This window comes from Eleginops maclovinus, chromosome 13 (genome assembly GCF_036324505.1).
Source record: "Eleginops maclovinus isolate JMC-PN-2008 ecotype Puerto Natales chromosome 13, JC_Emac_rtc_rv5, whole genome shotgun sequence".
Taxonomy (NCBI): domain Eukaryota; kingdom Metazoa; phylum Chordata; class Actinopteri; order Perciformes; family Eleginopidae; genus Eleginops; species Eleginops maclovinus.
Genome location: NC_086361.1, coordinates 21,913,531 through 21,927,234, shown reverse-complemented (window position 1 = coordinate 21,927,234; position 13,704 = coordinate 21,913,531). Strand labels below are relative to the sequence as shown.

Below are 13,704 nucleotides of genomic sequence, written 5' to 3'. Positions count from 1 at the left end.
GAGAAAGGGCCTCGGCTCCGGGGCCACTTTAGGTTGAAGTGATTGAACAAGGGCAGCAGAGCTCGAGATGCCGGGAACATTTCAGAAATAACCTCAGGGGCGGCTTAGCCTGGTCTGCGGGGGCTCTTTTGGCCTGGCCTTCTTCTGGTGGCTTTGAACTTGCAGAGACAGGAGTGTGTGTGTGTGTGTGTACAGAATTCTGGTGTGTATTGTTCTGCTGCAGATACAGAAGGTTCTGCAATCTTTAACGCTGAGTTTAAGTGATTTATGCTCCTAGGATTCATGCAGAGGCATTTTCTACTTGCCAATACAACACTGGGGGAACCATTAAGCACTTTTTAATCCTAGAACTAAACTCCCAGGTAACACAACATATATTGGACTCTTTTTTCTAAGGCCATGTTGTAAAATACAAATGTATTGATTGCGTGATTTTAAATGTTCCTTCAGAGAGTTTGGTTGCATTTGTAAAACTATTCCAAATAATTTAATTTAAAAAAAACTCCGATTTTTTTTAACGTTTTCTGAGTTGTTGCCTAAAAAAATGTCTAACTATTTTCTGATTTCTGATATCTTAAATGGCTAATTTCACCAACAATATAAAGACATTTCGGAGCAAAATGGAGCGAAGCCAGCGAGCTAGTTCAGGCAGTCAACTTGAGCACCAATGATACATTCGCACATAACGTCCCTCGTCACTCTTGCAACCAACCAAACACAGTCTCCTAATCTGGCGCTCTATTTAAGCCGTTGGATCCGCCTACCTCTGCCTCGCTAATGCTGCTGCTGCTACTGCGTTCCCCACCGCCTGCCCCACCACCACCCCAGCTTCTTACCTAGCTTCGACCTGTAGGCTCGGGGGATAGTTATCCAATCATCACTCAGTGTTCTGTGTTAATATGTGGAGTGATGAGGCCCGAGCCTAGACGCCAAACTCAAACTATATACTGTTTCTAATGAACATGTTAATGAAACACGTGAGTTGTCTGACTAAACTATAGTTCATGTTTATCCAGCTGCTGAAAGGGAACATCAGATTCAGGCAGTAGGCGTATAGATTCACACTTAAAGTATTAGCCAACAGAACCGAACAGCTGACGGAGGAGAGCAAACAGCTGATCCTTTACAACAAACTCTATGATCTTTTTAGTTGTTTACTTACTCTGTAATCCTGCTACTAATCCCCAATTCTTAGATGCAACTGTAAGGGTTACCTTTTTGTATCCTGATAACGTCCAACCAAGAACATATTCTGCCTAATTCAAAACTGTGGTTTTATGTAATTACTCGTATCTTGCATGTTCGCTTTGACCTATCATTGGAGGAAATCGCCCGGGTAAACCTGCAGGTCATACCTTTTTACAGCCGCACAGCCCCGAAACCATCTGGCCGGGCTGCCGTTGATATGTGACACTTACCTCACTGCGCTCGCTGTGAGCAGCATTTCCAGGAATGAGAAGTGACAGGAGGCAACCTTGCAGTCATTTTTTCTATTCTTGCCTCTAATTGGACACAGTGTGAGGGGAATGCAGGAACGCCTCGGGCACTGGATGCCTTCCAGAGAAAGGTAGGATAATTGTGTGACATAAATTTTGTGAATTGGCTTTTCTAATTTAGAGAGCAGTACCCTAATAATGGGATGTACAGAAGGTACTTTATATATTGGTCGGATGGAATTTAATTAAGGCTGGTAGGTAATTATTTATATAGTTGACGGGAATTCTCATCTACCACAAAGAGGTTTTGAACAAGAAAACTTCCATAATACACCTATTGTATTAAAGAAGTATTCATTGAGATGTTTCCAATAAAGCAAGGTTAATATGAGGACATGTTTTAGCTACACTGGCAGTAAATTCCAGTTTTCGGTGTAGAATCCAAGGGTTTTTCCTCGTTAAGCAACCATTTAACACTCTAGTAATCGTACTGTTGACAAATCCATTATAAGGAAGAGGCAGGGATAAATATTCCTCCACCAGCTGCAGTGTCAGGTGGAACTACACAAGTACGGATTAACATATAAGCTCTAATTGACGGCATGCAAAGTAAGCTAAAGCCACCGGACACCAAGCATAAAGACCGGACAGGTAGGTGGAGACAGATAGCAATGCATGGTTCAATTAAATTGTTCATTTAATCTGTACAATTACTTGTGTAACCAGCAGAGACTCCATAAAGGCAGTGTGCCAGGGCAAAAAAAACCTCCCGTAAAACCTCAACTTGTCATCTTTACATTTGTGTTTTGTTCTGGCAGGAGTAATTATTTGCCATTTGGACCGAGGGGCAACTGCTAGGTCTAAAAAGGCAAGCGGATGTGGAAAAAGGAAGTCAGATTGTATAGAAGTCTATGAAAAGATCGCTGGATTTATTACCCCAGTAACCATTAAGTCTTCTTCAACTCTTAACGATGTGGATTATGCTGGGGTAAATCAGACGAGGCAGGGTGTGTTTTAAGGCATGGCTAAAGACACAAAAAGAGTTGGGCCTTTTTCCAGGACAACATTGCAAATCCCCCAGAAAACAAATCCCCCTGAATCTCACCTGCCACCACTTGAAGGTCTCATCAGAGAGGACGCTGTTCTCCCTGGACATCAGAGGGTTGAAGGACTGATTGAAGCGCTCGGAGAACCAGGGGTCGTCCTCCAGCTCCGTCATGCACCGCTGACAGGCGCAAAGCCCCTTGGAGAAGAAGTTGTCCGACAGGCGAAACGCGTACTTGAAGAAGTACAGCGAGGGGTCCCGGAACGTGTAGCTGAACAGGAATGTCGTGAATGAAATGACGCAAAAAAGAAAAACTAAAGTCCTGATTTTCCTACGCTTCAGTAGAGGCATGGTGTCACAAGTGTCAGGGTTCAAATGTCTCACTGGTGTGCGATTGCAGGCTCAAGATTGGGTTCATGAAAGACCCTGATGTAAGTCATTGAGGTGGTTTGTTGGAAGAGTAATCCACACCAAAGAAAAGTAGACCTACTGATTCAGACGGCTCCCGGACGGTTGAGTTAGTCCTGCTTTCATTCTGCTGTTGACTCTGTGGGGTGAGTGAATCAGTAAGCCATTGTTTGATGATCCACCTAGAAGACAAATAAAAGTACATTTTGTGACACAGGCTGGGACCAATGGGTAGAACAGCCTCTGGTTACTTTTTTACTTCAAACAAACAGTGGAGTGAACATTTACCCAGGATTCTCGTTTATGTACAAACAGTTCAACGATCAAACCCTACGTAACATCTGCTCCTGTTTACCGTGCAGTTTTCATTTCCTTGATTATTGCTTTGTTTTTCTCCTTCAAGACTGCCAAATTACACACGATGTTCGGCAGTCTCTCAGCTCTTAAAAAGACCATCAAGCAGCAGAAATGTCTCCATTGATTGTGAACATGATTACAGTTCCCCCACCCCTGGAAGCTGCTTTTGTTAACGAACATAAAATGAAAGTCCAAACGCACCAACCGCATTACATTCCTGAAATTGTGTTTTTCAAGACTTAATAAATGCCCAAAGATCTACATGATGCCCGTGGGAGTTTTTCAAGTTGGACAAAAATCTAGAAATATCTGTAAAAATCTAATCTTTGCAACAAGGAAACATTGTTCAAATAACGACCTAAAAGCTGTGGATAAATGGCTGAAATAGTAACTCAAGTAGTGACACATTGAAACACATGCTTATACACAGAGGGCCTAAAGGCTAATGGTGGATTTGGAAGTAAAGGATACTGGAACTGGTTAAATTAGCTAAAGGAAAATTCAGCTTCTGTGACACCAAGGTGGTCAAACAAGTGTAAAGCTGACTACAGTTAAATTGCATGAAAAGATAACCACATCCACCTCCACTTTTATATACAAATTGGAGGAACATCTGACAAAAACGCTATGGCAGCACTGGTGGAAACTGGTATCTTCTAGAGACCAGTCAGTCAGTAACCTGCTACACAATTACCAGAATAAAATAGAGACAGGGGTTTTCTTTTTGCCTTTTATGACTGATAAAGCAGGCGGACCACCCGGGGTTTAATTTAAACATGAAACAGCCACCTCTGCCTTTCAAACACAGGTTTCATTCTGATGTGCAGCTGAGTTCGGGACTTCACAAATGCATCTATATTTAGTTAACAGCAGATCCACGGCGCAGATAGAATCCTATCATCCCCGCACACGCCGAGACGTATATCTGAAAAAAGAATACCTGCCTTTTGCTCTCCACAATTTCTGAGTGAGCCCTCCATATAAAGGATTTGTGAGAAAGTCTTTTACTACAAAGGGAGAACGAGAGACGGTGGGTCCTTCCTGATTAGAAATTGATCAGGTCATTCAAATTCCACCCTGGAGGGAAGCAAAGAGGATTGGGTTTAAGACTCAGAGAAAAGACTGCGCAGCGACACTGCCTGCCTGTTGATTTTCCCTCGCCTTATCGGAGCAGCAAAACAAACTGTACAGCTGTTTATCAGCAGCAGTGACACAGGCCAATGCGCAGTACGCTTTATAAGTGATCCCATCTGCTGTTCAGAGCTCCGTAACTCACAGCAGAGTGGATTTGCATACAGCTCAAGGTTGCTTTTTGTCAAAGGCAGCAATTTTGGCAAGGATACCTGGAAACTTATAATGGACACCTCTATGAATACACCTGTGGGGAAGGATCTTGTAGGTGTAGAAATGCTGTTGCTATAAAAAAGTCTGGCATAGAAAAGAGTAAAAGTATTAGCATTCAAAGATACTAAAAGTATTTTTCATGCATAGCATTTTGCATTACTTGATATCCCTGGAGTCATTATTCATTAGTCGACTTAATATGTATTATTATTAGTATAGTATGATCAATACTGTGAGCCGTGTTCTGCACAGCCCTCCACTTTAAAATACACTCACTGTAGGTTGACATATATTGCAGTACACTCACTGTCCTAGGTGTTTTTATTTAGTTTTAACTTTAAGGTTCTTTGTATATTTAAATTAGAATTTGGTGTGAATACTTTTCATTAACAATTTTTTAAATAAAACACTTATTTACCTAGATTGTTTCTGTCGGCGCCACCAGACACCAAATTAAATTATTTGTATGTGTAAACGTTCCTAGCAACACACTTGATTCTGATTCTGATTACACAGCTTATTTGAACACTCAATTCTGATTGGTTGATTTGGCCATTTCACAGGTTGCTAATTTTACAGACCGTTGCTAGGGAGAACAGACCGTTGCTAAGGACGCTCATGGTACTATATGCAGTGATATCAGTCCACAGAAAGTAGTCCGGTCGATTTAACGTCAGCTTTGGACAACAAACATTAGATTTCAACTATCAGAAAACACGGGGAGAATATCTGAACTGTCCCCAGTAAAGTAGAGACAAATATAACAAGTGAAGGAAAGAGGATAAGAAGACAGACAGGAAGTAACACTAAAGGGAACAGCAGAAGAAGAAAGACAGGAAGTGAACACTAAAGGGAACAGCAGAAGAAGAAAGACAGGAAGTAAACACTAACGGGAACAGCAGAAGAAGAAAGACAGGAAGTGAACACTAAAGGGAACAGCAGAAGAAGACAGACAGGAAGTGAACACTAACAGGAACAGCTGAAAAAGACAGACAGGAAGTGAACACTAAAGGGAACAGCAGAAGAAGACAGACAGGAAGTGAACACTAAAGGGAACAGCAGAAGAAGACAGACAGGAAGTAAACACTAAAGGGAACAGCAGAAGAAGACAGACAGGAAGTGAACACTAAAGGGAACAGCAGAAGAAGACAGACAGGAAGTAAACACTAAAGGGAACAGCAGAAGAAGAAAGACAGGAAGTAAACACTAAAGGGAACAGCAGAAGAAGACAGACAGGAAGTAACCACTAAAGGGAACAGCAGAAGAAGAAAGACAGGAAGTACACACTAAAGGGAACAGCAGAAGAAGACAGACAGGAAGTAAACACTAAAGGGAACAGCAGAAGAAGACAGACAGGAAGTGAACACTAAAGGGAACAGCAGAAGAAGACAGACAGGTAGTAAACACTAAAGGGAACAGCAGAAGAAGACAGACAGGAAGTAAACACTAAAGGGAACAGCAGAAGAAGACAGACTAGTTAAAGCAAATATGAACAGACTTGGATAAAGACAGTAAGCGTTGATCAGTGCTGCCGTTATTTTAAGTACTTTACATAATAAAGTACACATACTTTGTAAAGTGAATACGTAGCAGCATTAAGAATGAGGTTGCATCCAGCAATAACCATAACCCAACTACACTGTACACATAACTCAAGTAAAAGTACCTTACAAATGTTCAGCCCTTGAGTAAATGTACTTTCCAGCGCCGCCCGCTTCTATATGACAGGCTGTTGACTGCGCTCAGTTTGAAGTCCCTGGACATTAAGGGGTGCAGGTAGATGTGAGAGCAGGCGGAATTAATTCTCAAACAGGTGGCAGCTCCACACTTTTGACAACACAGGCCATCATCCCGTACCCCTGACCTTGTCCGACTGAAGGCTGGCAACCTGGCGCTGATCAAAGTCTATAAACTGAGACAGCAACGCGTCTGTTCACACTTCAGAGGCTGAGAGACAAAGAGGGGGGGTGGGGGGTGGCAAGCAGCAGTGTGTGAGCTGTGTTTTCACCTTTATTTTTGTGTTGTCTTCACCATCACATCTTTAAGAATAAAGCTGGAGGGAGATAACACAAATACAGGAGTGGCTTTGTGGTAATGAAATGCATGATAAACTAGTAAGACTAATCGGATGGTTTCACATTTTTCCGACACTTAAAGCTAAAGCATCGACAGTTCATACCATGATTACTCTTAACGTGTGGCATATTGTATCTGGGGAAAACTAAGTAATGTGATTCATTTGCATACATTTTTCTCAACTGTAAGCGTTAACTCGTTAAGAGCCCTCATAAAAACTTCTGTGTTTCACCTTTTTATCAAACTTAATCCTAATTCTAAAAAAAATAAAATGAAAATAGACCTAAATACCACAAGATGAAGCCTCGTTTTTGGGGAAAATGCCAAAAACTTTGAATTATTTTGACTATATTTCAGATAAGAAGGAACATCTTTTAATGGATAATCGTATATAATCAGAAGTCCAATCAGAATTGACCCCGGAAGACCACAGTTGCTATACATCTAAAAAAAAAGAAGGTCCATCCTTCAGTGAAAACCCTCTTGAACCATCCATTATGTTTTTGTGGCAATATGAGGAAAGAACCCCTTGTTCTGACATGGAAACGACTCGGAAAAGGGGTCCAAGAACAACCGGAAGGCAAAGTGTTTTCATTCTATGTAGCCAGGAAAGGATTTGTGTCCTCATCTTAACCTCTGCTACTTGTGAGCCATTTCAGAAATCGGAATACTGCAGTCCTGAAGCTGGTCGAGTTGAACCAGTGGGAGTTAGCCATCAGAAGTAACCTTGGCACAGACGCGCAGCTTACTGTAAATGCCATTTCAATTCAACATGTTGGCGTCGACTTTCAACAAGCGCCTGAGTTGTTTTATTCGAGGTAAAAAATTCACACAGAGACATTCAATGCAATCAAAATGCTTTGAACTTGTATTCCAATTATGTTAATCCACACAGTGAGTGGAATGAACCTTTTCAGGTGGTTCAGGATGGTTTTTCTTGGTCAATAAAATATATTTTTTCTCGCTTTCAGATCGAGAGAGCTACCAAACATGAATAATAATCAGACCAGCTGTCTCCACCCTTCTTATTTATATGATGATGCATACATATATATGGTTTATATGGCTGAATATCAAACAAAACGCTCATCTGCATGTTAGCAAATAAGACTCCCAGTTTAAAGTTTTGTCACATTGTGGGCACTGTGCTTTTTAAAATATGCTAATCATGCACTTTAACAGACAGCTGAAGCCGGCAATGAAGGAGGCCGTCAGACACCAATAATGTAAAAGAAAAGCAGATTAACAGACTGGTTTCTTCACATGAACAATATTACGCCAAAGCGCGTAATAAAAACCTCTCTGCTCTCATTAAACATTCAACATCTGAAACTCCAACAGAAGAGATGCTTAAAGGCAACGCTCACCAAAATCCAACAGGGATTTCTCTGTGAAACTGCAGCTCCATAACTAATAATATCAGTCAGGGAGTAAAAAAATGAAAAGGCTCCAGATTTTTACATTTGATGGCATCACATCCACAGTGGCAAAGCCCCGGGGGTGGATGAGATCCGCCCAGAAATGCTGAAGGCTCTGGGTGTTGAGGGACTGTCATGGTTGACACGTCTCATCAACATTGCGGGGAAGTCGGAAACAGTACCGAAGGAGTGGCAGACCGGGGTGGTGGTTCCTCTCTTTAAAAAGGGGGATCAGAGGGTGTGTGCCAATTACAGAGGCATCACATTACTCAGCCTCCCCGGGAAAGTTTACTCTAAGGTGCTGGAAAGGAGGGTCCGGCTGATTGTCGAACCTCAGATTGAAGAGGAACAATGCGGTTTTCGTCCTGGTCGTGGAACGACGGACCAGCTTTTCACTTTCGCAAGGATCCTGGAGGGGGCCTGGGAGTACGCTCATCCGGTCTACATGTGCTTTGTGGATTTGGAGAAGGCGTATGACCGGGTTCCCAGGGAGATACTGTGGGAGGTGCTGCGGGAGTATGGGGTGAGGGGTCTCTGCTCAAGGCCATCCAATCTCTGTACTCTCAAAGCGAGAGCTGTGTCCGGGTCCTCGGCAGCACGTCGGACCGATTTCCGGTGAGGGTTGGCCTCTGCCAGGGCTGCGCTTTGTCACCAATCCTGTTTGTGATATTCATGGACAGGATTTCGAGGCGTAGTAGTGGGGGAGGGGGTTTGCAGTTCGGTGGGCTAAGGATTGCACCACTGCTTTTTGCAGATGATGTGGTCCTAATGGCTTCATCGGTCTGTGACCTTCAGCACTCACTGGATCGGTTCACGGCCGAGTGTGAAGCAGCTGGGATGAGGATCAGCACCTCCAAATCTGAGGCCATGGTTCTCAGCAGGAAACCGATGGACTGTCCACTCCAGGTAGGGATGAGGCTTTACCCCAAGTGAAGGAGTTCAAGTATCTCGGGGTCTTGTTCTCGAGTGAGGGAACAATGGATCGTGAGATGGGCCGGAGAATCGGAGCAGCGGGAGCGGTACTGCAGTCGCTTTACCGCACCGTTGGGACGAAAAGAGAGCTGAGCCAGAAGGCAAAGCTCTCTGTCTACCGGGCCATCTTCGTTCCTACCCTCACCTATGGTCATGAAGGATGGGTCATGACCAAAAGAACGAGATCGCGGATACAAGCGGCCGAAATGGGATTTCTCCACAGGGTGGCTGGCATCTCCCTTAGGGATAAGGTGAGAAGTTCAGTCATCCGGGAGGGACTCGGAGTAGAACCGCTGCTCCTTCGCGTTGAAAGGAGCCAGTTGAGGTGGTTCGGGCACCTAGTGAGGATGCCACCTGGGCGCCTCCCTAGGGAGGTGTTCCAGTTGGCCTTGGAGCGCCTTGGAATCCCTCAGTCAGAGGTGGTTGATGTGGCCAGGGAAAGGAAAGTTTGGGGCTCTCTGCTGGAGCTGTTACCTCCGCGACCCTGACGGAAAAGCGGGAGAAGATGGATGGATGGATGTTGGCGTCGACTTTCAACAAGCGCCTGAGTTGTTTTATTCGAGGTAAAAAATTCACACAGAGACATTCAATGCAATCAAAATGCTTTGAACTTGTATTCCAATTATGTTAATCCACACAGTGAGTGGAATGAACCTTTTCAGGTGGTTCAGGATGGTTTTTCTTGGTCAATAAAATATATTTTTTCTCGCTTTCAGATCGAGAGAGCTACCAAACATGAATAATAATCAGACCAGCTGTCTCCACCCTTCTTATTTATATGATGATGCATACATATATATGGTTTATATGGCTGAATATCAAACAAAACGCTCATCTGCATGTTAGCAAATAAGACTCCCAGTTTAAAGTTTTGTCACATTGTGGGCACTGTGCTTTTTAAAATATGCTAATCATGCACTTTAACAGACAGCTGAAGCCGGCAATGAAGGAGGCCGTCAGACACCAATAATGTAAAAGAAAAGCAGATTAACAGACTGGTTTCTTCACATGAACAATATTACGCCAAAGCGCGTAATAAAAACCTCTCTGCTCTCATTAAACATTCAACATCTGAAACTCCAACAGAAGAGATGCTTAAAGGCAACGCTCACCAAAATCCAACAGGGATTTCTCTGTGAAACTGCAGCTCCATAACTAATAATATCAGTCAGGGAGTAAAAAAATGAAAAGGCTCCAGATTTTTACATTTGATGGCATCACATCTAGGCGCTAGTCTCTGGCTTTGGTGGAGGGTATTTCATTTTCACAGATATTGACTTTCAGTCAGTGCTTTATTTTGATAGAAATGGGAGGCCTGGTTGTGTTTCTAGCTGGAGCACATAAAAAGGATTCAGAGCGGATTGAGGGATGGAAAGGTCTTCGTATTAGATTTGAATTAATGGAGGAATAGCTCTGAAATGAACAGAACACAGGGTCGGTCGTCAGGACTAGTTGAAAACAACCTACAATAACCAAATGTTCTTTGTTGCACTTCAAACACATCAATGCTTACTGTAAAAAAAACACCAGTATTTTTCATGTTGATGCTTCTTTTAGATTTCTGAAAGTGCTGGGACCCTGCTTCAATTAAACTCTTTCAAAATCCAGAGGACAAAATAGCAAAACTGCAAAGTGGTTCAATTTAAAATGTGTCCTGGCATTTCGAAAGTGAGAAAGGTTCATTTTGCCGAGGAGCAATTGTGTTATTTATAGATTTTTGAACTTGCATGGCGTGCTTATTCTAGCTCTTCATGTTTACACACATCCTGATTTGAGTGTGTGACCACAATCCTCACACGGGTCCTCAGAGGAAACAAACGGCTCTTCATCATCAGAACAGTGAAACTCCAAAGTGACCACTTGCTCTTGTTGTGATCGACATGAAGGATGAATCAGACTGCAGGCACTTATTTGTGAGAGGATAGAAGATTAAACACGCTGGGATGTGACGAATGAACAACAGGGAGAAGAGAAACACCTGCCACAGGGTTTGATTGTGAAAGTTAAAAAGAACTGAGGAGTTAATCCACTATCTGATTCGGCCATGATTAAATTGTACAGTTTTCCATCATGCTTAAGAGTGCAGAGCCTCCTTGGTGTTATCTTGATAATCCAAACTCATCTATAAGGGGATTCCTTCATTTGCAACCTTAAAAACACTGACAAAATGTCCATGTGTCGAAAAAAATCTCAGCAGCTGATCGGTACCTGCTGGTGCACCTGAGAGTGATGGCTGATTGGATCCCCTCACCCTCAGCTGGCCTATCAGCAGGCAGGGCTGATCATAAAGGAAGCACCCAGGAAGCTTTCTCTCTCTCTGACCTGGGCCGGCGGCTGACACCATAGCCTGCATGACCATTTTCGTACTGTCTGATTCTAGAAGGAATCGTGTTTCTGTTTAGTTTGAATGTGTACATGGGTGGAGGCGTTAGGTAAGTTTGGGGTACCCTCTACATGTCATCACGTAGGTAAAACCTGGTTGGACACACTAGGTTAGTGGATTATTGCCACCCCTGTATTTTGGTTTGTTCCATCCCTGATAGTGCAGGGAGCGAGGGTTTTTGTTCGAGTATAGTTTTGTTATATTCATTTATTTGTTTGGCACAATCTCCCTCGTCTCCTCCTCCTCCTCCTCCTCCTCCTCCTCCTCCTCCTCCTCACTCTAAAGCCTAATATGTTAACTGTTACTCTGACTCCCTCCATTTTTGGTTGGTGTGTGTTATTGTCCCCTGGTCCCCTGGACCTTGGTGGGGACGTAACAGAGGCATGTTGTTTACCATCACGACAGAAGTCATTACCATTCTGTCCATGCATGAACGTGTGTCAAATCTCATGAATGTTGCAAAATGACATGCCGCTCCCCACTAAGGCATGTCACACCATTTGTATGTATTGCCACAGCACGGGTTAGACATGCTATCTGATCGCTGTGGATCTTCATTGAAATGATGCACGATACTAGGACATGGCAATATCTTCATATCTTAGCATGGTTTAAAGATGTCTGTGCATTTGGCCATATGTTTTGTCTTAAAAAGGTCCAAATATGCTTTTTTTCTTCGCGTTTTGCCTTTCCTTTAGTGTGTTATTGAGGTTTCTGTGCATGTAAATGGTCTCTAAAGGCTAAAATCTCAAAGTTGCTCTCCACAGCCTGAAACCCTCCATCGGAACCCTTTGTTTTCTTACTTAACATAGTGACATCAATATTCAACTCTCACACTTCTATTGGCTAGCGCCCCAACACATTGTACGTGGTAGTGTAAGGCGCAGGACATCTCTAAGTGGTTGACCAATCACAACAGAGCCAACCAATCTAGGCAGACTAGGCTCTGGTTTCAAATGAGCATAATATGTCCTCTTGAAGTCATTTTGGGCTGGACTGTCCCTTTTCAGAAGATGTATTGTTCACCATCATCACAAAAGGCATTCAAATTCCTCCCGTTGCACATCATGACGTGCGAAAAATGTATCTAACACTCACGCACACGTGTTACGACATGCTTTGTGAAAGTTGGTTTATGTAGAGTTTGATGAGGTGAATCATGCCACTCTGACATGGCACAAGGTGTGTCCTTGTTCCTTTGGTTGGTGTGAATCACTGAGGTGATTGCCACACTGCCCCGAAGCAGCAGCTATTCATCTCTGATCCCTCCATTAACATCCTCCCCCTACTCGTTTTATGTCCTTGTTGCTGTAGCTTTACTGTTATGAACACGGCGCTAATGGACCTCTACTCATTTGCCCTGGCTCAGCAGCTCATTATTCTCTAATTTTATTATTGCTAAATTGCATTATCCATGACACACTCTCCCTCTCACTGTATTTCTTCCGATTACTGCAGAGTCTTTTCTGTCACGTCCTTCACACACATCCGTGCACCTTTAGTTGCCCGGAGCAATAAAGTTTCCATGGTGTGTTAACTCCCGAGAGGCTGCTTACTCACTCCAGGCTGGTGTCACTGAATACAGAGCACTGCAGGCGGAGATGAACCTTCACAGTACGAGTCTGAACAATCCGCTCGCTCTGACGGACTTTTTTATACCTCTTATCGTGCAGTTTAACACCTTTAAATTTGGGAGAAATCCTCTCATTCCCCTGCTTTTCATATCGCCTTGTTCCACTTTTCCATCTGAGCTATATGTCATTTACACTTAGCTATATTAAAACCAACGGCTCGATGTTTTTGTGTTTGAATATGGCTGCATCATTCCTTTTCAGGTGAAAATATTGAATAAAATCTCAAATTCAGACTGACCTGTTTGTTGTCTGTAGATACTTTTGCATTTCCACTTAAATTAAACATACATTTCTTTACTTTTGTAATTATATCCTGACTTTTAATAATGCATTTAATTATTATCCATGATTAAATGCATTATTAATACCTCTTTAAAAAGACTAATATGACAAATAATTCAAAATGCGTTTACAAAAATAAATTCTATTCAAGACGAAAGTTTTAATTCCAGCTTTAATATTTTCTTAGATTTAGAGCCTCTTTAAACCCAACAAACATACTATTTAAATTGGAATAACACCATTATTTTCCATGAGTGGTTCAGGCCTGCTCTTTGCTGTACATTCAAGTAACAGGCACATGCTTCTTCGGTAGTGAAACCAGCGAATATAATGTATATACCACACAGGA

At 42.7% G+C, this 13,704-nt stretch overlaps 1 protein-coding gene across 1 annotated transcript in view; it reads right to left on the bottom strand.

The window, feature by feature from the left end:
• Positions 1–13,704, bottom strand: part of LOC134874981 (CMP-N-acetylneuraminate-beta-galactosamide-alpha-2,3-sialyltransferase 1-like) — a 61,300-nt gene that overhangs the window by 21,331 nt on the left and 26,265 nt on the right. The window contains exon 2 of the mRNA XM_063899307.1: positions 2,542–3,071. Coding sequence (XP_063755377.1) covers positions 2,542–2,832 — 291 coding nt within the window. The 5' untranslated portion in view covers positions 2,833–3,071. The remainder of the gene's footprint in view (positions 1–2,541; positions 3,072–13,704) is intronic.